General features: G+C 42.6%; 1 protein-coding gene across 1 annotated transcript; it reads left to right on the plus strand.

The window, feature by feature from the left end:
* The first annotated feature begins 14 nt into the window (after positions 1–14).
* Positions 15–25305, plus strand: RTF1 (RTF1 homolog, Paf1/RNA polymerase II complex component). The gene is made up of 18 exons (XM_083507822.1): positions 15–279; positions 8858–8968; positions 9143–9290; positions 10810–11011; positions 12046–12160; positions 12821–12932; positions 15073–15208; positions 15699–15876; positions 16858–16940; positions 17595–17682; positions 17761–17868; positions 19063–19140; positions 19512–19633; positions 19926–19983; positions 20878–20955; positions 21639–21734; positions 21951–22062; positions 22686–25305. Exons 1-18 carry the CDS (start codon positions 202–204, stop codon positions 22790–22792), a joined length of 2010 nt encoding a protein of 669 aa, XP_083363948.1. The 5' UTR covers positions 15–201; the 3' UTR covers positions 22793–25305.
* The last annotated feature ends 1010 nt before the right edge of the window (positions 25306–26315 follow it).

The raw sequence follows: 26315 nt of genomic DNA on the forward strand, positions 1-26315 counted from the left end.
CGCCCCGCCCCGGAAGGCGGGGCGTCGCATGGCGCATGCTCGGTGCCCTTTGTGTCCCGGGCTCGCTAGCTGGCGGGCGAGCGGCTGGCTCGGCAAAGGCCCGGCCGCTCCGAGTGTTTCGCCGCTCGCGCCTGCGGGGCCCGCCGTGAGGAGCAGCGGCAGGAGCAGCGGCAGGAGCAGCAGAGCGCCGCCAACGCCGCCATGGTGAAGAAGCGGAAAGGCCGGGTCCTCGTTGACTCCGACACCGAGGACAGCGGCAGCGAGGAGAACCTGGACCAGGTGGGTGAGCCGAGCTGGGCCCAGGGCTTCTCTCCGCGCCCGCCGCCGCCGCCGGGCTCGCTCTCCGTGGGCGACTGAGGGGAGCCTTCGGGTCTCTGTCCCTCAGCGTCTGCGGGTGCGTCCGCTTCGGCACCTCGGGGAGGGGCAGAGCGGGGCTGGCGTGTGGGGGGCGATGGCGGGAGGGCTCTGGGCACCAAACGTGGGTGAGGAGGAGGCGCAAGGGGGGCGTGGAGCGGGTGGGTGCAAGGCTCCCTCGGAAGCAGGCAGTTCGCTGAGGTGCCCTGGAGGGGGAAATAATATCTTAAGGGGAAGGGGGTTTGTTGTTGTTTCCCTCGTCAGTGAAGGGACGGACCTCTCCGCCAGGTGATGGGATGGGCGGGCAACGATGCATCTTCTGCCTGTAGCTCGGGGGCGGCTAGGCTTTGGTCCCCCCGTGCTGCTGAATTCCCGTCAACCCCAGCCAGCGGTCAGGGGCAGTGAGGGGTTTAGTCCAGCAGCATCTGGATTAGCCATTGGCTAGCCACCCCCTACTATAGGTTGGGCTCCCACCTAAATAGGACTCCTTTGAAACTCAATGGTGCTTGATGTTTTGAGGGATAGGGAACCTTTTGCAACAAATCCGTCTTAGTTCGTGTTTCCTGTCACTGAGAAAAGTCTCCTCCTGCAATGTCCGAGGTTCCCAAAGTGAGTGGTTTAGTTTTGACATGCAGCCGGGCAGATGGGGAATTCTGCATAAGGTCTCTCTTAACTTTCCAGGCTTCACAGTCTTCTGTGTTTCATGTTCAGGCTTCCACAGCAAGATCCCTTTTGCCAGATTCTCTCCATTCTGTGTCTTATAATTTTACTAATCCCCCCACCCCTCTTTGGAAACTTCAGCTCTGCTAATAAAGATAATATCATAATATCCATTTTCTCTGGCTTTTGGCAGGGTGCAATTATTTCTGCTTGGTTTAGAGTGCTGGGGTCTGTCTTCCTCTCTAGAGGATTCTGGAACCTGAACATTTAATGTCTCTTTTCTATGTGTCTTGGTGTATGCAAAGTGCATGGATTGTGAAAAGCAAGCTCACCAATACAACTTCATTTCTTGGGCAGTAGTTTCAGCATCAAAGCTGCAAATTCCATTTCCTGTAAAAGGCAGACCAAAAATTGAACAGGGTACAGAAGAGGAGGACACCCCCAGTCTTTTTGTTTCTATTAAGATAATAATAAATAAAAGGAGTGTTCTGTTGCTCTTGAGCCCCTGCTTGGAAAGATCCTTTCATGACCCAACTCAGGTTGGAGCCATAGAATTAGACTTGTCACTCAGAATATATTATTTTGTCTTCCTTACAGAAGAACAGGGAATAGCAAATTATTCTGGACCTCCGATTCCTGCCACATGCAGGAAGGTCAGAATATAGATGCTGAGGTTAATTGTGAAAGAAATTCAAGCAAGGATTTTCATGGCATTAGTTAATCTCATGGAAAACTGTCTGCATTTTCCGGAGCAGTGATGTTCATGTCTGCCTAGATCTAAAAAACCTGTTGATCATATTGCCTTTGGTACTTCAGACCAAAAGAGATGTAGCCATCACAATTTAGTTCTTGGAGGGGCACAATAAAAGCTTCATGTGAAGGTCGCAACAAACACCAGTTTTTCTGATGCAGAAGCGGTCCGATAAGATTTACACTTCCAAATGGGTGATCCTTTCAAGGAGATTGTTGCCTCTCATGCTCCTTGTCCAGCAATAGGCTTCCATTATTGCTCCATTTGACTTAGTCCAGGGGTCTGCAACCCGCGGCTCCGGAGCCGCATGTGGCTCTTTTACACCTTTGCCGCGGCTCCGGGGCGGATACTAGCAAGGGGAGGAGGCGCACTGTGTGCCCCGACACTCCCCACTGTGGCGGGCTCTGTACTGGCTGTGACGTTGCATGGGGGCGGTGCGTGCGTTAGTCACGCACCGTCCCGACGTTACATTCCCACCCGCTGTCAGATAGCGGCTCCGGAGATATATTTGTTTTAAATGTTGCAATGGTTTTGTGGCTCCCAGTTTTTTTCCCTTCGGAAACGGGTCCAAGTGGCTCTTTTTGTCTTAAAGGTTGCAGACCCCTAACTTAGTCTCATGCCCTATTTCACTCTTAGATGCAACAGTGGTTTCTCACTCTCGGCAGAATATGTGTACGGAGTTCCTCCTAGTCAGCCTCCATCGTCTGTCAGCCAGTTCTGTGTTCCAGTTGATCACCAACTGTTAAGGAAGTGACCAACATCCTTCAATATATGCATAAACATATATTGGCTGCGAAACCCAGCCCGATGGGCGGGGTATAAATAATAAAATTATTGTTATTATAAACAGCCTTGGCACTGAAACAGTCCAGTTCTTTTATGGGTTCCAAGACTTAGGACAAAATCTATGGGTGTCCTGTTATTTTGGTTGCCTCAGAGACTCATGTGGGCATTTCCAGCTTGCATGAACTCCGTTCAAGATTCAGCCACTCAAGATACAAGTCCTAGTGTGGGGCCCATTCTATCCCAGAGAATCATAGTTCTCAGATCTCCTGGTTTATAGTTGGTTGGCATTGATTTGTCACAGGAGACAATGAAGATACACTCTATGTATCTATGAGTGTGAAGTCAAACTGTTGGAGTGTTACAACACTTGCTGTGACTATAGAGATCAATATGGGAGAGACATGTTTCATTGCAACTGGGGCAGTTGAAGGCATCCAGTTGTGCTTCTCTCTGGTGTTTCTTCTCTCTGTGCTCCTCCCAGCGGTTGTTCTTCCTCTGATCACTGCTGTGGATACACAAACTGACTGTCTGTTACCAGGCACTGCAGTCATCTGCGAGGGATTCCCATGCGGTGGGGTTGATGTTGCCAGTCTTTATGTCTCGGTTGCAGACATCTTTGTAATGCAGAGTTGGTCTGTCATGGGCCTAGTGTTTGAAGCCAGCTCCTCATAGAACACATCCTTGGGGATCCTGCCATCTTCTATTCTGCGGACATGACCAAGCAAAAATAGGTGTTGCTGAGACAGCAGTGTGAACATGCTTGGAAAAACACATCTTTGAGACTGTCCTGCCATGTGATGCCCAAAATCTTCTTGATTGTGTTAAGGATCTCCTGTTCCAAGGTTCATCACACCATCCAAGCCACTTGTGCCTCCAGTTGCACAACTGGTAGTTAAACAGCAACAGCTCTAAGACTTCAAAGACTGGTTCGTACTGTCAAAGCCTTCTGTCAGTCCTCCCTCAACAATATGTAGGAGATACTATGGGTGTTCTGTAGGTGGTGCAAATGCCAATGGATCCAGCCCAACAATGCCTAGGTACTAGACCATTTTTCATTCCAGAAACTACCACTACAGTGGTACCTCGGATTACAGACACTTCAGGTTACAGACGCTTCAGGTTACAGACTCCGCTAACCCAGAAATAGCATACAGCACAGTTTAAAAGGCCATTGATTGACTAAATAAACAAAGAGATGGGAGAAGAGGAAGGTCTTTACCTGGCACCTCAAAAATATGTAACAGAGACGCCAGGTGAGCCTCCCTGGGGAGAGCATTTCACAAGCCCGTTCTTGTGTTGCCGCCTTCCAGACATCTCATGGAGGAGCCACATGAAGAAGATCCTCAGATGATGAGTGCAGGGTCCGAATCAGTTCATATGACAAGCGGTGGTCTTGAGGTATTGCAGTCCTGAGTTGTATAAGGCTTTATAGATCAAAACCAGCACTTTGAGGCAGATGAAGATGATGGATTTTACAGAACTGGCGAAGCTGACAGGAAAAATCTGAAACCAGCATGATCAAGTATTCCAAAAGGACTAGAGTAAATTTATCCGATATTTGAAAGATTATTGTAAGCAAGTAACATAACTAGCAGTGTTGTCTGAAGACTTGTAATAAGAATTTTTCTACCTTTCTATATTTATTTGAATTTCGAGTCATTTCATAATGAGTACAATTAGAATTGGAAAATTTACAAACTGCAATGATATAAAGGTTAATTTTGATAGTCATGAGGCGGGAGGGAAGGATGTCGATGGCTCTAAGAGCCAGGGTGGTAAAATGGATAATGATGATGTGAGTGTATATAATAAAATGGAAAATAAGTAAAAATTATATATATAGATATACACACACACACACACACACACACACACACACACACCAGCACTTTGAATTGGGCCAGGAAACTAATTAGTAGTACAGTTGGGCAGGATCAGTGTAATATGCTCAAACTGTCTTGCCCCAGTGAGCAACCAAGCCACTGAATTCTGCACCAACTTAAGTTTCTGAACCATCTTCAGAGGCAGCTCCATGTATAGCACGTTACAGTAATCTAAATTTAGAGGTTACCAGAGCATAGATGACAGAAGTTAGGCTATCCCTGTCCAGATAGGGGTGCAGCTGGGCCACCAGCCAAAGCTGATGGAAGGCAACTGTGCAGAAGGGTTGTTCTTATATACAATTGTGCAGTTTCCCGCAGTGATTTCATGTCCTTCTGAATATGTCTTTCTTTGTCTTCATTTCTGTTCTTGTTGGAGTACTCGTTTAAATGTGTTTTTTTCTAGTGATAACTACCATGGTCAAACAGTTGATAGGGGCATTTAACTTCTTCTGATTTGGGCCCTGCCATCTACCCCAAGAAGATTTACTTAACCCCTTTACTGCATTTTGACCAGAAGAGCACTTCACAGTAAGCCCAACTTTCCATTTTTGGCCATTAACAATTGGAGAATACTGTAGTACAGTGGTACCTTGGTACTCAAACGGCTTGGCTCCTGAACAAATCGGCTTTGGTTTACAAACGTTTTTCGGAAGCTGAACGTCTGACGTGTCTTCTGCAGCTTCCGATTGAGTGCAGGAAGCTCCTGCAGCCAATCAGAAGCCGTGCCTTGGTTTTCAAACTGTTTCAGGAGTCGAACAGACTCCCAGAATGGATTAAGTTGGAGAACCAAGGTACCACTGTATGAGTAGAGTGTTTACACCTTACATGATTACTGAAGCTGGGTGCTAAGCAATATCTCTGTTAAATTGTTTCAAAACTCACAGCCTACTTGAACAGATATGGCCACGGACATCTGAATTAACACTATGTAAAGCACTCATTCTTGAATTCATTGGAAATGTACCTTAGGTGTATGCACTTAAGCTCTTTGCTTAAACCCAAATAGTTAATATTAGGATTATAAGTGGCTTAGGAAGCTGGAAAGGTAGAAATCAATGTACATTCTTTATGAAAATGTGACCTTGTAAATATTAATATCAGGTTTGCTGGTGAAGGTGTAAAGTTGAGACACATAGTTTTTAATAGAGGTGCACATTTGGAAATACATTTGGGTGCCTTGTGCCAATTTGTAAGCAAAACTGCACAGATGTTGTTGTCTGTGTGTAATGCAGTCATCTGATTAGCCATGGAAAGGAATAGCTGGTGGCAGTGGAGAGAGCTAAGGTGAGAAAATTGAGAGGAGGCAAAGATTAGATATCTGGAAGTAGGAGAGGAGAACCTAGTAGACTGAAAACTACTATTACTACTACTACTACTACTAATAATAATAATAATACAACCTTTTTTTGCATAGAGACTGATTTTGAACCTGATACCTGTGAGCAGATTTTCCATCAATTCCTCCTTCCTTGAAAAACTGTGTCGCTGGAAAACTGTTCCAGAGGGTTGGAGCATCTCCCCTTCCTCTTCTCCTTTGGAATTGTCTGGTGGCTCTCAGTCCCTTCCATAAACAGAAGGAGCCCTTCTATTTATAGAAGGAATGTTGTGGATCCAATATACTGGTTTTAACATCTCTAGGAACCTGTAACTAGTGAGGAAACATTTGATATGGTTATAAAAGAAAACCCCAGAATTTGGTGAGAAAGATCAAACACCCAATAAATATTGCTTGATTTTGGTAATCAACATTTCTGGGCTTATTCATCTGTTTTTCTGTATAGACAGTACTGCTTTTTAGCATTTTTGTTATATACAACAGTGCTTAAGCATTTTTGCTGTCCAGTGACTGCTCATTTGTGCACCAAGCCCTACATGGCATTAAGCATATAGTTTGGGTGCTTTTTATTCTAATTTAAATAGCAATTGTGGGGGTGGGGTGGATTGGAGTTGTAGTGGGGGGTATATTTTTCAACATATTCTTGTGGTACAATCCTGCTGAAAAACCCCTTCTCTGGCTGCTGTTTACATCTGGTGGGAAGCTGCCATTGGCATCAATATGTAGTCTGACAGCTGTTACTTTGAAAACAACAGCATGCAGCACCATGTGCTTCTGATTTTCTTTCAGAGGAAAGGGGGATGTTTTATTTATTCATTGAGAAGCTCTCTTCTCCATGCCAAAATTATCACTGTGCTGTTTATGTTTGGGAAAATGTGTGTGCAAATAAAGGATTGTGATGTTAACCTTCCAAGTGCTTAATTAATATAAGCCAATGTATCAGATTTTGAGGTTAGTTTCTGCTTGTAGCTTAAATCTAGCATTTAAAAGAGAAATTATGATTTTACTAGCAAGTGCTAGAACTTTGTGGGTAATGATGAAACTTCAATATTACCTCACTTCCATTTTGCTCACTTCTATAGTTGCTTGGAAACTGTGGGTCTTTCTAAACTATAATAATTCACAGTACAATAGACCAATATTAGCCAGAGGAAAATGTGAAGCATCTTTCCTTAGCAGGGGAAATGCCAAATCCTTATGAAGGATTTTCTTTCTTGCATATTAGTACAGTCTTACTAAGACAGTAAGGGACGCGGGTGGCGCTGTGGGTAAAAGCCTCAGCGCCTAGGACTTGCCGATCGCATGGTCGGCGGTTCGAATCCCCGCGGCAGGGTGCGCTCCCGTTGCTCGGTCCCAGTGCCTGCCAACCTAGCAGTTCGAAAGCACCCTCGGGTGCAAGTAGATAAATAGGGACCGCTTACTAGCGGGAAGGTAAACGCCGTTTCCTTGTGCGGCTCTGGCTCACCAGAGCAGCTTCGTCATGCTGGCCACGTGACCCGGAAGTGTCTGCGGACAGCACTGGCTCCCGGCCTATAGAGTGAGATGAGCGCACAACCCTAGAGTCTGTCAAGACTGGCCCGTGCGGGCAGGGGTACCTTTACCTTTACTAAGACAGTGGTCCAGTTAAGATATTTTGCTACCTGGCTTTTCAGACCATGGTTTAGCAATTGGGAGCACACCACAGCATTGCAGACTTATTTGCCCACTCCCACCTACATTCTTCCTCCCTCGCACCCTGGTAAGTGTTTACAATGGTTTGCCCAGAATAATTTGTTTGAGAGCAATTAATGGTTAATGGTGATTGTAGTTCAGAGGTCACAGAAAACTCTTAAGTTAGGAAAGGGAGGGGGGAGAAAGTGTATGAGCCCAGGAAAGGGGGACAATCAAGCTCGCAGGGGAGTTCTGATCACCAAACAAAGTTTGATTATCACATAGCATGACATCTGAACCAAGCCTCTTTGATAATTAAAACACATCTTTTAGGTCGCAGGTTCTACTGAAAATTCAATGTATGTTTTTCACTTCCTGTTTTTTTTAAATAGCAAACTCACTGATACTTAGAAATCCATCTCCCCTGTAGTGTGTCTTGTTCAGTGGAGTGCTCCCAGTGGTTGAAATTGGGATGGCTGGAAGGTTTACTTTACACCTCTGGCCTCCTGTGCCAGCCACTGGCCTAGTTAGCATGTCACACTAAGCCACACCACAGCTTAGTGGCGGGCCTTGGAGCAGAGATTGCAGCTGCTTTGCTTTCCTCTGGCCGAATTAAATTGTGATTTGGCGTAGCATGTTGTCAGGTCAGGCATACTTTTTTTTCTCTCTCCCCCCAAAAACCCTATCAACTATCAATTAACCACAGGACAGCTCATGGTTAGCCTGGAGAGAGCTAAACCATGAGCCTGGGTTTGCATGACACGCTAAACCAAACCAGGGCTTAGCTCAGCATAGCGTCAGAATGACCAGGAAGGAGCAAAGTTGCCTGTCTCATCTCCTAGAGCCCAAACACCTATGTGAAGTAGGCTATTGGGATATGTAGAATTCTGTAGAGATCTGTATAGCTGTTTGACTGTTGAAGTTGCATGCATCAAGCCCTCCCATGTAGTAAGTTGTTACTTAGGGGAGCACTCCAATAAGCAAATGTACTAATGTGACTCATGGGTGTGCTTTAAAATGTCTAAGGCAGGGTGGTCCAACACACTGCCTGAGGACTGAATGTGGCCCCTGATACCATTTTAGGTAGCCTTTGGCAACACTTTATGCCCCTCACAGCCCTCGCACCGCCTTTCCAAAGCATTAAAAGTGGACTGCAACACATTTCCTAGAAGTTTGTATGGCAGGGCACCTGTGGACTTTACTTAGGAAGGAGTTCAGAGGAGCTGGGTTGCAAAAGAGAAAGCCCTGCTTGTATGCATGCGAAGTTGGTTTTTTAATGGTTTGTACAGCGGATTACACCACGTGATAACACTGGTACTTTAAGGGGGACAGCATATTTGAAGAGTTGATGGAGAAGTGTTATGGTGAAAATTGTATCTCTAATAGGGCTAGAGTCTTTTCATTTTAAAGGTAACAGTATATTTATTCTCCTACCAGGAGCTTTTATCACTTGCCAAACGGAAACGTGGTGACTCTGAGGAAAAGGAAGCACCTGCTAGTAAGCCTACAGCATCTTCAGATTCTGAGACTTCAGACAGCGATGTAGAGGTAAGCCACAAGAATAAGTGGATTGCATCAAATCCGTGTGGATTCTGCAATATAAATCAGTATTATAATCTGGGCTTCTCTTGTAGTTTGTCCTATCTCCTGTAAAATTAACTTGATTGTTTGGGAAAGCCTCAGCCTTGCCACATGATTCTCTTCATTTCTCCTGTGATACAGTGGACAGTCGGAGGTTCTAAAAACAAGAAGAAAGTGAAAACTGGGAAAGCAGAGAAAAAAGGAGCCATGAAGAAACAGATGAACAAAGCAGCCTCATCAGGCAGTTCTGATAAAGAAAGCTCAGCAGAGAGCTCTGCACCTGAAGAGGGTAAGAGGATGTACCATGTCAGTAATGTGGGTGGTTTTCTGTAGGCACTCATTTTCTGTTGGGCTTAGATTGTTTTTCCAGGTCAGATTATTTTTATATTTGCAGTAGGCTATGCTGAAGTACTAAAAGCATATGTAAAACAGTGGTGTGCTTGTTTAACGTTTCCTATCACTCTAGATATTTAGATGTAAAGGGGCAAGAAAGGGACAATGGTTTAAGCCTTCCGTAATAAGATACGTGTAATTTTATTTTCCTGGTCTGTTCTAATCATTTCTTCCTCCCTCTACAAATGTAGTGTGGGATTCATCTAATGCAGGCATAGGCAAACTCGGCCTTCCAGATGTTTTTGGACTACAACTCCCATCATTGCAGGCCACTGGTCCTGTTAGCTAGGGATGGTGGGAGTTGTAGTCCCAAAAGAAGAAGAGGAGGAGGAGTTTGGATTTGATATCCTGCTTTATCACTACCCTAAGGAGTCTCAAAGCGGCTAATAATCTCCTTTCCCTTCCCTCCTCACAACAAACACTCTGTGAGGTGAATGAGGCTGAGAGACTTCAGAGAAGTGTGACTAGCCCAAGGTCACCCAGCAGATGCATGTGGAGGAGCGGAGACGCGAACCCAGTTCACCAGATTATGAGTCTACCGCTCTTAACCACTACACCACACTGACTCTGGGGGGTCGAGTTTGCTTATGCCTGATCTAATGAGTCTCATTAGCGGAAGCCCTGTGCAAGGATTGAGAGAATCTCCAGAACAGTGTGCAGGGGGGGGGGCAATATTAAATTCCTCCCCTAGTGTCTTGGACCATTCTTGTGATTGTCTGAGCTATATGCTAATAGTATTCAGCCACTTGCTATTGTGTATGAGGCCGCTCCTTTATTCTTTGCACTGGGGGTGAGAAATCTGTGGTCCTTCAGGTCTTGTTGGACTCCCATCAGCCTCAAACAGCATGATTAATGGTAAGAGTTGACAAGTTTTTCTTTCCCTTAAGGAATGTGTTTCATTTACCATTGCTGTAGCCTGCTTTGAACCCTTGGAGTAAAACGAATAATACATCTGAATGTGGCTTTGGTATTCTCAGTATTGTAATCTTTCTGACATTCTTAGACCTTTGGGCTGTACCTGTACTTTTTGCCTAAAAGTAACTTTTCTTTTACAATCCTGCAACTCCATCCTATGCAGAGGCCCACATACTCTATTAATTTTACTTTATTAAGGAGTAACAAAAATATAATAATGTGTATTTTCTCCTGCCATAGTCAAGGTTTGTTAGTGATACTTTCTACTTTCTCACAGGTATGTGTGTATTTTAGTGCCACCAGTGTACATGGCATGCTCCAAAGTAGTAAAGGAAAAGACAGGTACCTGCCTGAGGAGCTTAGAATACAAAGTTAGATGATGATGATGGGGAGAAGGGGAAGCAATAGTAACAAGGAATGTATGCAGGCAAATGTCCTTGGTCTTTATCTGGAGTTCTGCAGTTGACTCAGCAGAGTGGATTCTTTCTGTTTTGTTTCAGGTGAAGTATCTGACTCTGAAAGCAATAGCTCTTGTTCCAGCTCAGACTCTGATTCATCTTCAGAAGATGAGTTCACTGATGGCTATGGGGAGGACCTCATGGGTGATGAAGAGGACAGAGCTCGGCTAGAACAGATGACAGAAAAGGAGAGGGAGCAGGAGTTGTTTAATCGGATAGAGAAGAGAGAGGTTCTAAAGAGGAGGTGAGGTTTATGATTAAAGGCTAACTTAAATAACAATTCTAGTGCCCTCTACATATGCAACACGCACCCTCATGTCCGTATTTCTAGTAAGCTTGCTAATTTTCATTTTGGTCAATGCCTACTTGTGCTCAGTATTGGTAGGATACCTGCAAATCATTTCCCAGCTGGTTTGGTTTCAAAAAAAAAGGACAGAAGTGGAATTAATGTAGATTACAAAATTATCCTTTGCAGGGTGCAAGAAATTGTCAGAATGTGTTGTTTTCGTTTTTTATCTATATTAGATATAGATACACACTACACACGCATATACATATACACACTACACACGCATATACATATAAAAACACAAACAAATAGTGTCATACCACCATATCTCCAACCTACTGAAAATTAAATACAGGAAGAGGATAGAAAAAATTACATTGCCCTCAATAAAAGTGCTTTTCACTTCTTCCCACTGTCCTAGAGTAGTCATGCTTTAAAGTGATCAATCCCATCAACTCAAACACTTAGGCTCACCTGCCAGCTTCTAGATCTGGTATTTTGCTTTGAAACTGAGCAAGAAGTCACCTGATTTTGCCAGTAATTTGCCTAGTCTGTAACAGTAATGGGTGGACGTGTTTTTCACCCACCTTTAATGTAACTATTATTACAGTCTATTCCTTATAATTCTCTTGCTTTAGAGCAGTGATGGGAAGCCACTATTCAGATTCATCCCATAACTGGAGCTGGAAGAGAGAAGTGGTGATGGTAAAAATAAAAGGCTGTTGAAAGAGACAAAAGATATGTCCCTCTGTATCCAGCTCCTGCCTCACCCACTTTTGGGCTTTAGTAACTGCCATCTCTAGCCCCACTCACCCCCCAATCTATGCTGCTGTCCCCCAGGAAATGGAATTGTTGGCATACAAAAATAGCTTCCCATCCCTGCTTTAAGAGTTTTTCATCTATTATAATATTTCATCCTCCCTTGACTTCTAATGATGTGTGAAAGTGACTGCAGGTTCTTACTCATTTTTCCCTTGTTTTGAGCCCAGGTTTGAAATAAAAAAGAAATTAAAGACAGCAAAAAAGAAAGAAAAGAAAGAGAAAAAGAAGAAGCAAGAAGAAGAGCAGGAGAAGAAAAAACTCACCCAGATCCAGGAATCCCAGGTAAGAACATAGCAAGCTCACTTTATCAGGTGGTAACAAATGCCTAAAACCAGGTGTTTGTGATGTGAAATTACTCAGATGTTTGTGATGTGAAATCACTCAGAATCACTCAGGTGAAATCATGCACCTTCATCCTAACCAAACCAGATTAAATAATGGTCTGAATGAAAACTGAACAGGAGCAATGCATTTTTGTCTTGTCTTCCATTATTCCTTATATAGGTAGCAGTCCTTTGATAAACCATTTCTAGGAAGTATCTGCATTGTAATTAGCAAAAAGAAGACTCTCATGGCACTATAAAGGCTAACAGATTTATAATCAATAAATCTGAGGTGCCACTGGACTCCATTTTTGGAAAATCATGTAATCGCTTTCTGTTGTGCCAATGTGAACAATAACAGAGCTACAGTACCTTGTCTGCACTTCTGGATGACATATTTGCATGCAGAAAATGGTCTGTTTTTATACCCTCTTCTTTAGATAAGTTAATGAAGTGGTGCAGAATAAAACCTTTTTTAGAATAAATTCCAGGCCAGCTTTAAATGGTCATTACAAACCAAATTTTACAAATAATCCAGAAGACTTCAAAACATTGTAAAGAGAAGTGATGTGGACGAAATCTAAGTAGCTATTATAGAGGTGGCTGTGTGTTTCCATAGGTCATGTCACACAATAAAGAGCGACGGTCAAAGCGAGATGAAAAATTGGATAAGAAATCCCAAGCCATGGAAGAACTGAAAGCAGAAAGGGAGAAAAGGAAGAACAGAACAGGTTAGTTCAAAAGCCCATGAAAAGGATCTATTGTGGACTACATTTCCAGTTAAAGAATGTGGGTGCTCCTTGATGCCCAGGGACTACACTTTTTACAGAGCCTTGATTTCGTTTAACTAACTGTGGAGGGAGCCACAGTTTCCTGATTACTTTTCTTCAGTGACTTTACATGCTTTTAAGGGCCGTTAACTTGTATGTTCATAGTAAGTGATAGACTTATACCCTCAATATCAGGCATAGGCAAACTCTGCCCTCCAGCTGTTTTGGGACTACAATTCCCATCATCCCTAGCTAACAGGACCAGTGGTCAGGGAGGGTGGGAGTTGTAGTCCCAAAACATCTGTAGGGCCGAGTTTGCCTATGCCTGCTCAATATGAACTAAAAGGCTTCTTCAGTGCTCACTACCAAAGCACCCTGATAATGTAGGGACTAGGCACAAGCTACGCAAAAGTTTTATTCTTTCCTGAATGTCATTGGCTGGGGATACTGATGTTTCTGTTAAGATTTAATTTGTGTTTTTCCTGACGGGATGGTCAGGAAATACAGGAAGCTGCCTTTTATGGAGTCATACTACTGATTCATCAAGCCCAGTATCTTCTAAATTGGCAGCTTTCAAGGGTTTCAGACAAGGGTCTCTCCCAGTCCTGCCTGGAGATGGTGGGAATTGAACTTGGGTCCTGTGTGGGTTTTTTACTAGAACTAAAGATCCATGAGCCTTAAGAATTAAAAGATTCAGAGCCCAGGAATATTGGGTATCAGAGCTGAACAGACATCATAGTCCTACTTTTTGCCTCAAAACTTTCTTTAGTTTATCAGGCAAATTCAGATTGTGCATGTGGAATCATTTCCTTGCTACTTTTGTTATAAGATTGAGAATCAGAAACCTTTCTTGAGCTGATGCAAATCTTCCAGAGATCAATCTTCTGCCCCCTCTTGCATTAGAGCATCTGATTTTGTGAGCTTCCTGCACTTTAAAACGTTATCCCAAAAAGGAAGCAATGTTCATTCTTTAACATGGCTATAGCTCTTAACTAACTCCTTTTCCCTTAACTAACAACCAAGATGTTGGGTTTTTTATGCATCAGTGACACACACAGTAGACTGTGTGTAGACTATTTGACAGTTAATCAGGCTACTCTTTTCAAAGCACATTTCTTGGAGTTACTTGTATGTGCTATAGATTTGCAGACTTCTAATGTTAACATTTAGGGAAAAACTTTTTTTTATTTTATTTCCTCTTACAGCTTCATCTTATAATCTTGATTCAAATGCAAATGAAAAGTGTTATCCATCTTGTATTGGGATATCTGTCTGGCTCACTTGCACTTTTTTAATTAAGATATTTCTAACACACCCTTCATCCATGGATCCCAGAGTAGGATATATTGTATAGTTACAAAACATCAATTACATAAAAAATCAATGTTGTTCATGCTGTGTTTTGTCCCCAGCACCTAAGTTTTTAAAAGGCAATGGGTACAAAACTAGTAAATGTTCTCCGTTGATGTTTTGTCTTGCAGCTAATGCTAGAGCAATCATATGTGGGCAGTTCTTCAGATTTAATGGACATCAGTAAATGTATTTCTTTAGCATTCACAAGTGAACATTATACACCTGTGTTGCTTTGAACAGTAGTATGTCCTAATAACAGCTCCCTTAATAGTGTCTCATCAGAAGGTGCACAGATGGCAATATATCTACCATCTGTGCTCTGGTATCCACCAGAGTTCAGAGTGTGAACACATTTTACTAATTCAGAATTCATATAAAGAGACATGCAAATTGCCAGTGCACATGAACTAATTTTTGTATGATTGTGTTGAAGAGCTGCCCATGTAAATCTAACATGTAATTTATTTCTAAGGTTTATATCCAAGATACACAATGAAGTAAGATGTGGTAGATGATTAGCAATCTCCTTTACTCAAATGCAGTAATCAGTAAAGCTTAATTTGAGCCAAAAAGAATTCAGCCATGCTTAGCCCTGGAACTCAACTTGGAAGAAAAAGAAATGTGAATACGGCTAACAGCATGGGCTCCCTTGAGGCAATACCTAGTTAGAGCCTTACTTATTTTAACTAAAGGAGTCTCTGGTCGAGGAAACTGAACAGAAGAGAATTATGTCATTTTTTCTTTGTAGCTGAGTTGCTTTTAAAGAAGCAGCCATTAAAAACGAGTGAAGTTTACTCAGATGATGAAGAGGAAGAAGAAGACGATAAATCTAGTGAGAAAACTGATCGTTCATCCAGATCTTCATCTTCAGATGAGGAGGAAGAGTAAGTACTGAAGTAATGCTTGAGGGCAGTGAATAAAGCTGTATACCTTTCATAGTATTCTGTGTGGGCTATGCTTGTTTTCATCTTATGAGAGAGCCAGTGTGCTGTAGTAGGACTGGGGAAGCCCACTTTCAATATTTCAGGAACACTGGGTAACTTTTGGCCATTCACTACCTGTCAGCCCAATCTACCTCACAAGATCGTTGTGGGGATCAAATGGAAGACAGGAGAACCATTTGAACCCTTTAGCGTACAGGTGAGATAACTGGCTTTCACTTGCTTGCTTTCCCAATAATAAGCTCCCCCCGTCCGTTTTTAAAGAACCAGTTAAAATACTTTACTGCAAGGGCTTTGCTGAAGTTTTGTTTAAAGTGAAGGGTTCCACCACTATAAAAATAAAAATTGAGAACCACTGTGTTAATGTGTGGATTTTGTTACGTGAGTGTGGCACTCTCATTCTGTTTGAATATTTCCTCCTGTGTCATGCTAGGAAAGAAGAAATCCCTCCTAAATCACAGCCAGTGTCCTTGCCTGAAGAACTGAATCGGGTTCGATTATCTCGACACAAACTAGAGCGATGGTGTCACATGCCTTTCTTTGCCAAGACAGTCACTGGCTGCTTTGTGCGCATCGGCATAGGAAACCACAATAGCAAACCAGTTTACAGAGTGAGTATATCCTTGATCAAACCCAATTCCTGTTGACACCAGAAGCAGCAGGACACTGTACAAATATATGGTGACGGGAAAGCGGGTAATTACACAACACAATATTAGTTATGAAGCCCTTTTACTTATCCCACCTTGCTGTCCTCTTTTTCTTAATAAATACCAAGATCTATAGAATCCCTTGTTTAACCAGTGGAACGGACAACACAACAGAATGCATTCCCTGCTGCAGCTCTCTGTGCACCCCAGAATCTGTTTCAAAGGTTGGAAGACCCTCCGGAGCAGATGAGGGGAGGTACCAAGGGAGTACAGCAGTGAGAAGAGGAAGGGGAATTTCTCTTGTAGAATTAGAAGTCCACTGTTGTGAAATTAGCTGCCACCTGTTATGTTGGGTCCAAATTTAAGCATCTGCCAACAGAAGGTTTTTGATTCCGCAGGGGAATGCAGCTGATAACAATGAAAATGAGTATTATTGCATACCCCTGGTGCTCTGGAGCATCCTCTGACCTGCTGAGGGAAAGGGGATTTAGCAAAAGTCCTCATCTCCGTTTCATTGCTGGGAGAATCTTCTGAGCAGAACTTCTAAGGCAGCCTTTCTCAACCTGTGGGTCCCCAGATGTTGTTGAACTACAACTCCCATCACCCCTAGCTAGCAAGGCCAGAGCTCAGGGATGATGGGAGTGTAGTCCAACAACATCTGGGGACCCACAGGTTGAGAACCGCTGTTCTAAGAGAATACGCGCACCACTAGGAACAATTCTCGATCCAAGCCATTGCAATTTAAATGTTGCCATTATACTTTATTTATGAGATAAGGCCTTATTGCTTCAGAAACAAAGAACACCATTACAGATGTGCCAGTAGGCATGGCATTTTGTTCCAGCTCCATCTAGACGCTCCTTCTTAAGTCTGCCTCTTCTTGACTCCTTTCCCCCTCCATGGAAGTACTCATCCTTTTTCACTTTATCTTTATTTATATAGGTGGCAGAAATAACAGGTGTTGTAGAAACTGCAAAGGTTTATCAGCTTGGAGGTACCAGGACAAACAAAGGGTTGCAGTTAAGGTAAGACCTGCTCCATCATTTTGAGAGCGTGGTATATGAGAGGTGAATTCCAAAATACTTCTATCCTTGAGTAGTAGGAAGCTGATAAATTTCTGACAGGGTATTGAGCACAGAGGAGTTTATCCAACGAAGTTGTTCCATTTGCACAAGGACTTCCTCATGCGCAACAGAATTCACAGGATGCTCCCACTGAAGGACTGGAGGGGAGGCAATTTTTGCCTATTCCTTCTTTCCCCTGTGCTCTTTGAAATACTTCTCCAGAGGCTTCAGGGACCCTCAAAGAGTGTGGGAGGTGGCTTGAGGAGCAAAAGGGAAATGTATGAAAATTGCTTCCTCCATCAGGACCTTCTCCTTGATTTCAGGCCTTCCCAATATTTTCCTTAGAGATATGAAAAAATGGAGCGTCCAAACAAATATTTGAGTGAAACTGAGTGAATGTATGCTATGTTATTCCTACTAACATTTCCCCCTTCACAGTTTCCAGCAAATTTATAATGTGTCTTCCTGTAGCAAAGTTAGAGTTAGCGTAACATAGTCACTATACAGAGGTATACTTAGTAGCCAGGTATAAATGCACTTTATATCTGTCTCCTGCTGCCCTGCCCTTGGGAAGGTGCTGTGGAATGATGGCTCCTTTTTTCCTTCTCTGTGCAGGCATGGCAGTGACCAGCGTGTGTTCCGCTTAGAATTTGTCTCCAATCAAGAATTCACAGAGAGCGAGTTCATGAAGTGGAAGGAAGCTGTAAGTATTTCCATTTTCCCAAACAGGAGTGTTGAATGGTGAATGAAGTACTCTGACACTATTTCTCTTAACATCTAGATGTTTTCTGCCGGGATGCAGCTACCAACACTAGATGAGATAAACAAGAAGGACGTGTCTATCAAAGAAGCCCTCAACTATAAATTCAATGACCAGGACATTGAGGAGGTAAATGAAGAAAATGTACTTTTGAGCTGAACCCATACAATTGAAGGTTCACAATGGAAAGGTAGGTGAGCTCTTAGATGTTCTCAGGTGCCAGATTCTAGTTCTGTAAAGATAAGATGGGTTAGACTTCCTGTTCGTGTTGGGAAAGACTGTTTATATTGGGAATGGGAAACCTGTGGCCACCCAGATTTTGTTGGACTCACATCAGCCCAAAGCAGCAGCACCAGTGGTCAGGGATGATGAGAGTTGTAGCCCAAAAATGTCTGGAGGTCTATGGATTCCCTATCTCTGGTTCTTATCTTATTTTAGTGTTGTTGGCATATCACAGTTACTCTACTTACTTCAGATTTGCAAAAGTTAGATCACAGCAGAAGTAGGACTTGTATTCTGTTGTGAGTAAGGCACTAAAGACTAGGTTTGTAAGGGAGGAGGGGAGATGGGTTGTTGTTTTTTAGCATCTGCCCACAGGAGAAATTAGCTGGGCTCTGCAGTACTTACCGTATTTTTTGCTCTATAAGACACACTTTTTCCCTCCTAAAAAGTAAGGGGAAATGTGTGTGCATCTTATGGAGCGAATGCAGGCTGTGCAGCTATCCCAGAAGCCAGAACAGCGAGAGCGATCATTGTGCAGCGCTCCCTCTTGCTGTTCTAGTGTCTGGCTTAGCCCCGTGCAGCCTCTTCTGGGCAGGGGGAGCCTTCATCCCGCTGCCCTGAAGAGGCTGCACGTGGCTAAGCCAGAAGCTAGAACAGTGAGAGGGAGTGCCACACAGTGATCCCTCTTGCTGTTCTGGCTTCTGGGATTCAGAATATTTTTTTTCTTGTTTTCCTCCTCCAAAAACTAGGTGCGTCTTATGGTCAGGTGCATCTTATAGAGCGAAAAATATGGTGCCGCCCGTAATCATGTAACAACAAAGATAGACTGCAGTTACTCTTGATAGATTATTGTCGGCTAGTGGGCATGCAGCCAGTGTGTTAACATGATGGAATAAATTTTAAAATGCTTCTTTACTGTTCTTGTACCATGTAAATACAGGCTAGGAACAAAAATTTCAGCAGGCCACAAAGTGAGTGATGTAGGACCTTAGCCTGGCTTGTCAGTGCTTGAATAGAGCGAGCCAGAGCAGCTTTTTCATAACTAACCATCAGTTAGCCCACCTTTCATAATGTCCCCCCCCTCCCCTTGTGCATTTGTAGATTGTAAAAGAGAAAGAAAGGTTCCGGAAAGCACCACCAAACTATGCCATGAAGAAAACACAGCTACTAAAAGAAAAGGTAAAATATGGTGACACTGGGAAATGGCCCCTAAAATAATTTCTTTCAAGATTAAGGCTGCCATTTTCAATATATATTTCAGTAATATTGCTTAACTTGTTTCTCGAGGGGGGGAAACCAGTATCCCCTTTATTGCTGAGAATCCTTTGTAAAGATTGACACAACTTGTTCAAATTTGATAAGTGCACTAACTGTTGCTTCTCTTGCCTTGAGTCAGATCCCTGTTGATCCTGAAGTATAATATATTATTAAGAAAGAAAGCACATAACCAGTTGAACTAACAACATAATAACCTCATGGTTTTTAATCAATTCACATAGCTGATGCCACGACAGTGGTTCATTCCTAACAAATAATTATTTTTATTAAAGGCCATGGCAGAAGACATGGGAGATCAGGACAGAGCAAAACAGATTCAAGACCAGCTTAATGAGTTAGAGGAGAGAGCAGAGGCCTTGGATCGCCAGCGAACGAAAAATATTTCAGCCATCAGGTTGGTACCTAATATTTAATAATAGACATGGGAACAGAAAACCAGCAATACTGCTTTTGTGACCAGTATTGGTCACTGCTGTTATTTCAGAGTGATCTTGTTAATTTTCCATCTGGACAGAATCTGCTACTTTTCAGGGTTCAGAATTTATCTCTCATTTCAGTCATTTCAAAAAGAAATAGAAAGTGGCTTCTAGAAAAATAGCTTGTTGAGATCCTGAATTTCAAAATTCCTTTCTAATACATGAGGTAAGTGAAATACATACACCTTTTCTTTTTCTTTCGTTTTGCAGTTACATCAATCAGAGGAATCGAGAATGGAACATTGTGGAATCTGAAAAGGCTCTAGTGGTGAGTGATGTTGATAGTGCAAAGAAGGCAAAATATATTGTCATGGGAAAGGTGGCTCTCTGAACTCTCTGCTGCTTTTTACGATGACGTATAATTTTCTGGACAGCCTTACCATATTGCCATTTAGTATCAAGCAATAACATGCAACTATACTTGAGTGGCACTGTTGTGATAAAGTAACTTAAAGCCTGCCTGCTGAAAAGGTCCAGTCCATTTATCAAAGCAGGAACATGAGAAAAATAGCATTTGCTGGAGGCTGACTTTCCCTGTCAAACACATTTTCCTGTCTGAGATGATGAAAGGGCTACAGCAACCATTGGCTTTTAGTGCCACTATATAACTGTGGTTTGAAACTGTCTCAACCAGGAAAGCTTTATGATTGTTAAGAGCCTAGGTTAGGGGAAAACCTATTGATAGAAGACAAGGGAAATGTTTAGCACTCTAGTTTGTAGTCGCAGCCTCCATAGGCATGTTTTCTCACCCTTCCCAATCCTGTCTTGCATATATGGTAAATGAGGAAGAAAATGTTTTTCCCAACATACTCACTTGGGACTCCTACATATGGAAGGTGTCTTCCACTTGTTCTTAAACCTTCCATTTGTGAATTGCTCAAGCAGTATCGGCACCTGCAGTCCTACTTTAGCTTTCTGATAAGTTGTGGGGTGGACAAATTGTTCTCATTATGAACCTAAGAGGAGCCCTGCTGGATCTGACTAAAGGCCCACCTAGTCCAGTATCCTGTTTTCTAGCAGCCAAAAACATGCCTGTGGGTTCCCCACAAGCAGGACACAGGGACAATAGCCCTCTCCTTGTTTCCGAGGAGCTGCATTTGGAGATATGCTGGGGAAAGTATAAGGCAAGTCAGGACTGCATATTTCATATTTCTCTCTGCAGGCTGAAAGCCACAGTATGAAAAACCAACAGATGGATCCCTTTACTCGGCGGCAGTGTAAGCCCACAATAGTCTCCAACGTAAGTAAAATGCAGAGATTTGACAGCAGAATAGCAGAGCAAGCTATTCACATATGGGGGGGGGGTGTATGGAGAGAGAGAGAATCTAGATGCGGCAACGTAAGGTGTGGATCACTGAAAATGTATCTAGAAGAAGGCAGCACTATAGTCTATTGCCCACTGCACAGGAGAACAGTATATTCATTTCCTGTTTTCAGCAGAGTGCTGTATTGGTCTGCAAATCCCAATTTTATAGCTGAAGCAGAGTATTTCTGTGATGCATGGAAAATCACTGAAACCATTTGGAAAGATAGTGTATACATTTCTAACTATACGTTTATTGAGTTGTGGAATATGGGTACATGGGATATATTAAGGGTTGGGATTCAGCTAATGAGTCCTCTCAGTGGAAGCCCCGCTCAGAGACTTCCACTTGTACAATGGGGTTTCCCCCTCCCTCTGCACACACCCTACCCCCTAAAATTGGTTTGGGGAGATCAGGGAAACCCCCCATAACAGTGTTGAGGAATGAGGTTTGTTCCATTCCATTCTACAAACTAAAATTCTTGTGCTGATTAGAAGAGTATTACCTTTAATTCCTCCCTTTATATACATACTTTTTTCTGTATGAAGAGAGAAATGTTAACCTACAAATGGTCAAGTCCATTGTTCAACCTGACATTAAATTTCTTCCTTTGTCACAGTCTAGAGATCCTGCTGTCCAAGCTGCTATTCTTGCCCAACTTAATGCAAAATACGGATCAGGTGTATTGCCAGATGCTCCAAAGGACATGAGCAAGGCAAGTTCCCTCAACTTTTTGCTGTTGCATATGCTTCTATCATGTAATCCTTACCTTAGGAATTGCCACCATGTGAAATAGTCACATTTTAAGCCTCAAGCTGCGTCTAAGAATAGAATGGGGTCTACAATGGGACCTTTCAGACACTATAGCCAATAAAGCATGGTTGGGTAAGCTTCTGTGTTACTTGATATTAAAAGATGTCTCTTGTTTCAGAGTCAGGGAAAAGACAAAGATATGAATTCAAAAACTGCCAGTGACCTCTCAGAGGATCTCTTCAAAGTGCATGATTTTGATGTGAAGATTGATCTCCAGGTTCCCAGCTCAGGTAGGTTGTGCCTGTCCCTCAGGGAATGAAAGGTAAAGGTGGTAGAAAAGGAAAAGAGTTTTAGGTGCCACCTTGCAAAAAAAAATAGCCGGGTGGTTTTTAAAAAATCCAAAGCATGCGAATGGAAAATACACAAATTTTGTGCATCCCGGCAGAAACTACGAGCAGCCATAACTTTGAAAAAGTGAACTTCTGTTAGTAGAGCTGTTCTTTTTCTGGTTAATGTAGCTTAAAGAACCAGAAACTTCAAAAAGTGCAGCTTCTGTTTAGACTGAGGAGCTGGTTTAAAGTTGAGAGAAGCCACCATTGGTTTGGTGTCACCACTGCCCTCATAGATCCTGCTGGATTTACTGCTTTCCTTTGCCACTGCATCTGAGGAGGGGTCTGCTGTACTGTAGGAACTGGAAGTTTCTTAGGTCTGTCTTCTGCTCAGTGTCTCGGGGGCAGGCAGAACTCTTTTTTTTTTTAACTTATGTTACACTGCTGGCACCACATTAATAATCATGGCTATCCCCTGCAGAAAGCTTGCAGAGTTAATGCACTCCCTTGAGCCTGATTGTTTGAAGAGAGCCATGCAGCTTGCTGAGTTACACACCTAGTATGTGTGCCTTATTTCCCAACAGAGTCCAAAACACTGGCTATCACCTCCAAGGCTCCCCCAGCAAAAGATGGCGCCCCCCGGCGATCACTGAACCTGGAGGACTACAAGAAAAGGCGGGGGCTTATTTGAGCAAACCCCACTCTCTGCTGCTTCTGATCCTGCATGCTACATGATATCCCGCCCTTTATTTTCTTCCCTCCCTCTTCAGTTTGCCCTTCGGGGTTGGAGCAGCAACAGAGCTGGGAAGAGACTCTTTAAAATTGCCAGCCATCTGTAATATAAATCATTGACTCTTTACTGTATAGACCTCCATTTCTTGCCCTTTTCTGCCACCCACAAATATGGATCCATGCTATTTTTAGTTTTGTTTTGTTTGTTAATACAGCTATTTGGAGTTGGCTGTATGTATTCAGTGTTAACCTGGAGTCTGGATTTCTGCAGGAATCTGTTGGTGGCAGAAGCAGTGTTAGCACTTGGCTGTCTCAACCACCACAAGCAAGGAAAATTAAACCGTGGCACAAGACCTCTTGTGAAGGTCGCCTGCACTTTTCCCCTCGTCTTCTCTCCCCTTTCTCCTAGCTGTGGAGAAGGGTATATTTTACGAACTGGTTTAGGTTGAAAGTGTACATTTTTGGGGGGGGGGGTTGTGTGAATTTTTTCCAGATAGTTTTTTTAAAAATCGATTTTCACCTGCAGTAAATTTGTATCTGTCATGGTTCTTTAAATCTGTCTTGAATTTTTACCAGCTATATTTGAGCATCCAAAACAGCAGGGGAAATTTAATAAATGTGATTTTATTTTATTATTTTATTATTTTTTACAAACAGGGAGCCTGGCTGACAATAACTGTGTAACTTCACACTGTTCCTTCACACAGACTTAGAAAAACCCCTTCCCTCATCTTCCCCCTAGTCACTGTCTTTGTAAAGCAGTAGTACATGTGCCCTTGACTTTCCTGCTACAGGTAGGTGGGGCAGTTTTATTGTTCCTGGCTGCTACTTGGATCTCTTCCCCACCCACCCCAAAAATCCCACAACAAACCATGTAACCTTTTGATCTTTCATTTTGCACCCTTACCAAATTGCCTTTTATAGCCAGAATTATTATTTTTTCATTTGCCTCCCGTTTTTATTTTATTTTTTATTTTAATCTTATTCTGCAGAATGGAAAGCGTACAGTAAAAAATTGAAAATATAAGAGGGCAGTTAATTTGACCTATATGTAACTGGTACAACGTGTGCAGCTGAACTCCAGCACAAGGATTGTATGTATGGAATGTCTGAATAGGAAAAAGATGACTGCTTGATAATCACTCAGGTGTAAAGATCGAAGTGTAAATAAATGACATTTTATCAAAGAGCTCTTCAAAATGAACTACCATGGATTATACTGAACTAAGACTGTGCATACATTGATGAACGTTAGTGATCTGTCGGATCATGCCAGTGCCAGTGCTGGAAAAGTGCCCTAAATAAGGATACTTTCCTGAAGCTGGATTAAAAGGAGAAATCCGAACACACGTGAAGCATTCTTAAGCAGGCCCAGAAAATGTTTGCTCACATCAGAATAGAAGTTTGAGTCTTGTGGCTGTGATCTGGGGAATCCTTACTGATGCTTTAATCTATTTCTTCTTTGATTCCTTATTTAAGATTAGGGAGACACACACCTGTGTAAAACCTGATGAAATGAAGAGGAGGAACACACAGTCCTCCTCCCGAAGTGGTTCTCGTCAAGTTGTGTAAACGTAGTGACTTTATTTACTACATAGTCCATAGCTTCGCAGACTATTGTGTAAATATGTAATCATTCTGTTTTTCTGCCTTTTTTCTAGCTACTTTTCTCAAGCGCTTGTGGACTCTTTTATTGACATACATGCTTCTAACTTTTTTTTTAAGTGGATTTCTAGAATCTGCCAATGTTTGGGGAGCCATCATGATATGCTATGTAGATATGCATCTCTATCACTCGGATTTCTTTGTCAGCAACATTATCCGTAGTAGCCAGTCTCCCTGATACCAACATTTCTGATATAGAAAGATAGTAAGTCCAAAACTCTTTAACAGAGTTCTGATTGCCCACCAATATTTGCAAAGCTATGGCATAGGAGCAAGGCAAATGTTAAACTAATGTTCTTATGATCCCTCCTAATTATCATGGCAGTCTGCAGCCGAAATGCACTTCCTGATGTTGGGCTTCATAATCAGAGTATGGAAGGCCTCCCTAAGTTGTAAATAATGCATCAGTTTATCCTTTCCAATTGGGTTACAGGAGTTGATCAAATAAAACACTGTGGAACTTTTAGGACACAAGTGAATGAGGTCGCCATCCTCATGTATCCCCTCCTTACCAAACTTAGAAGAGGTTCTCCTTTCACACAGGTAATGGACGATTCCTTGTCACCTTGTGTTTTTTTCACTTGAGAATAATGCATTGAGGGAGTAATATTTTTTCTGGGATAGCTACGGAACTAATTGTGTATGAAGGTGTAATGTTTTCTCCTCTTTTAAGTGCATGTGACAGTGAGTGGCGACAACACAGGCTCATTGGGAGGGATGGGTTTATTTGCTTTAATTCATTGTCTCGGCAGCATTCGTTACAAATGTATAGACTTCTATAAATAAACTTTGGTTGGTTTTAATAAAGCTGCTCTTGTTTCATCCTTTGCTCTCTAAGGTGCTCGGCAGACCTTGAGCAACACAACTCAGGAGTCCAGACGACTCGTCATATAGTTACCGCAAAGCTTTTCAAATCCACTTTGAGCTTTGTCTCCGGTTGAGTATAAAATAAATCATTGTACTACTTCTGAGGTTATTTTGACAGAGAGCAGTTAAGATTAGATGGAAAGGCTTGCTTGGAGTTCTGTTCTGTTTCAGAAGCACAAACAGATGCAATTCCTTTTGAAGGAAGGGCAAGATTAAAATGTAGTTAAAGTAAATCCCTGGATGCGCCTTACATTTCTCTCTGAATTCTGGCCTTGTAAGCTGTGGTGTTCATTCATTCATTTAAAAAAAATGTATCTTGTAAAAATCTTTCAGGATAGCTAATGGTTCAGTTGTCACAGCCATGGTCAGAAGCAAACTGGCTTACCACAAACAAGCATGTTGTGGCATGCCAGTGTGTAGACACAAGTTGTAGAGAACAGCTAAGGCAAGTACCTTACAATCACTTGATAAAAAAATATCAATGCAACAAGTAAAACAAGTTAAATTCAAAGTCCTAGCAAAGCAGCAGCAGCATTATACTGGGCCTGTGAAAAATAGGCATATTAGTGTCGCTCTCTACTGCAGCTTCTCATAATACACTTCAAATGGGATTATTGTCATATAGAGGCTTTCAGCAGCAGCCTTGGTAGCTGCCGTCAGTCGGGGGGCCTGTCCTTCCAGGCCAGGTGGAAGGGACCCACACAGGGAGCAGAGACGATCTCTTGAACACCTCACAGGCAAACTATCTCTTATTGGATACTTTATTCAGAAGTATTAGGTAAAAAAAACAACCACACACCCGCCATTTCCTTGAAATGAACTGGAAATTGCTCAATTTATATACCATACACACAAGTCATGCTCAAATGAAAAAGCAAGTGCCTGCACAGATTTGCTTGCTTGCACTTCTGCCCCAGAGCATTAAATTGCTAATTGTGTCAATGTGCAGG

The sequence above is a fragment of the Podarcis liolepis genome (genome assembly GCF_965112155.1).
Source record: "Podarcis liolepis genome assembly, chromosome: 1".
In the NCBI taxonomy this organism is placed as follows: domain Eukaryota; kingdom Metazoa; phylum Chordata; class Lepidosauria; order Squamata; family Lacertidae; genus Podarcis; species Podarcis liolepis.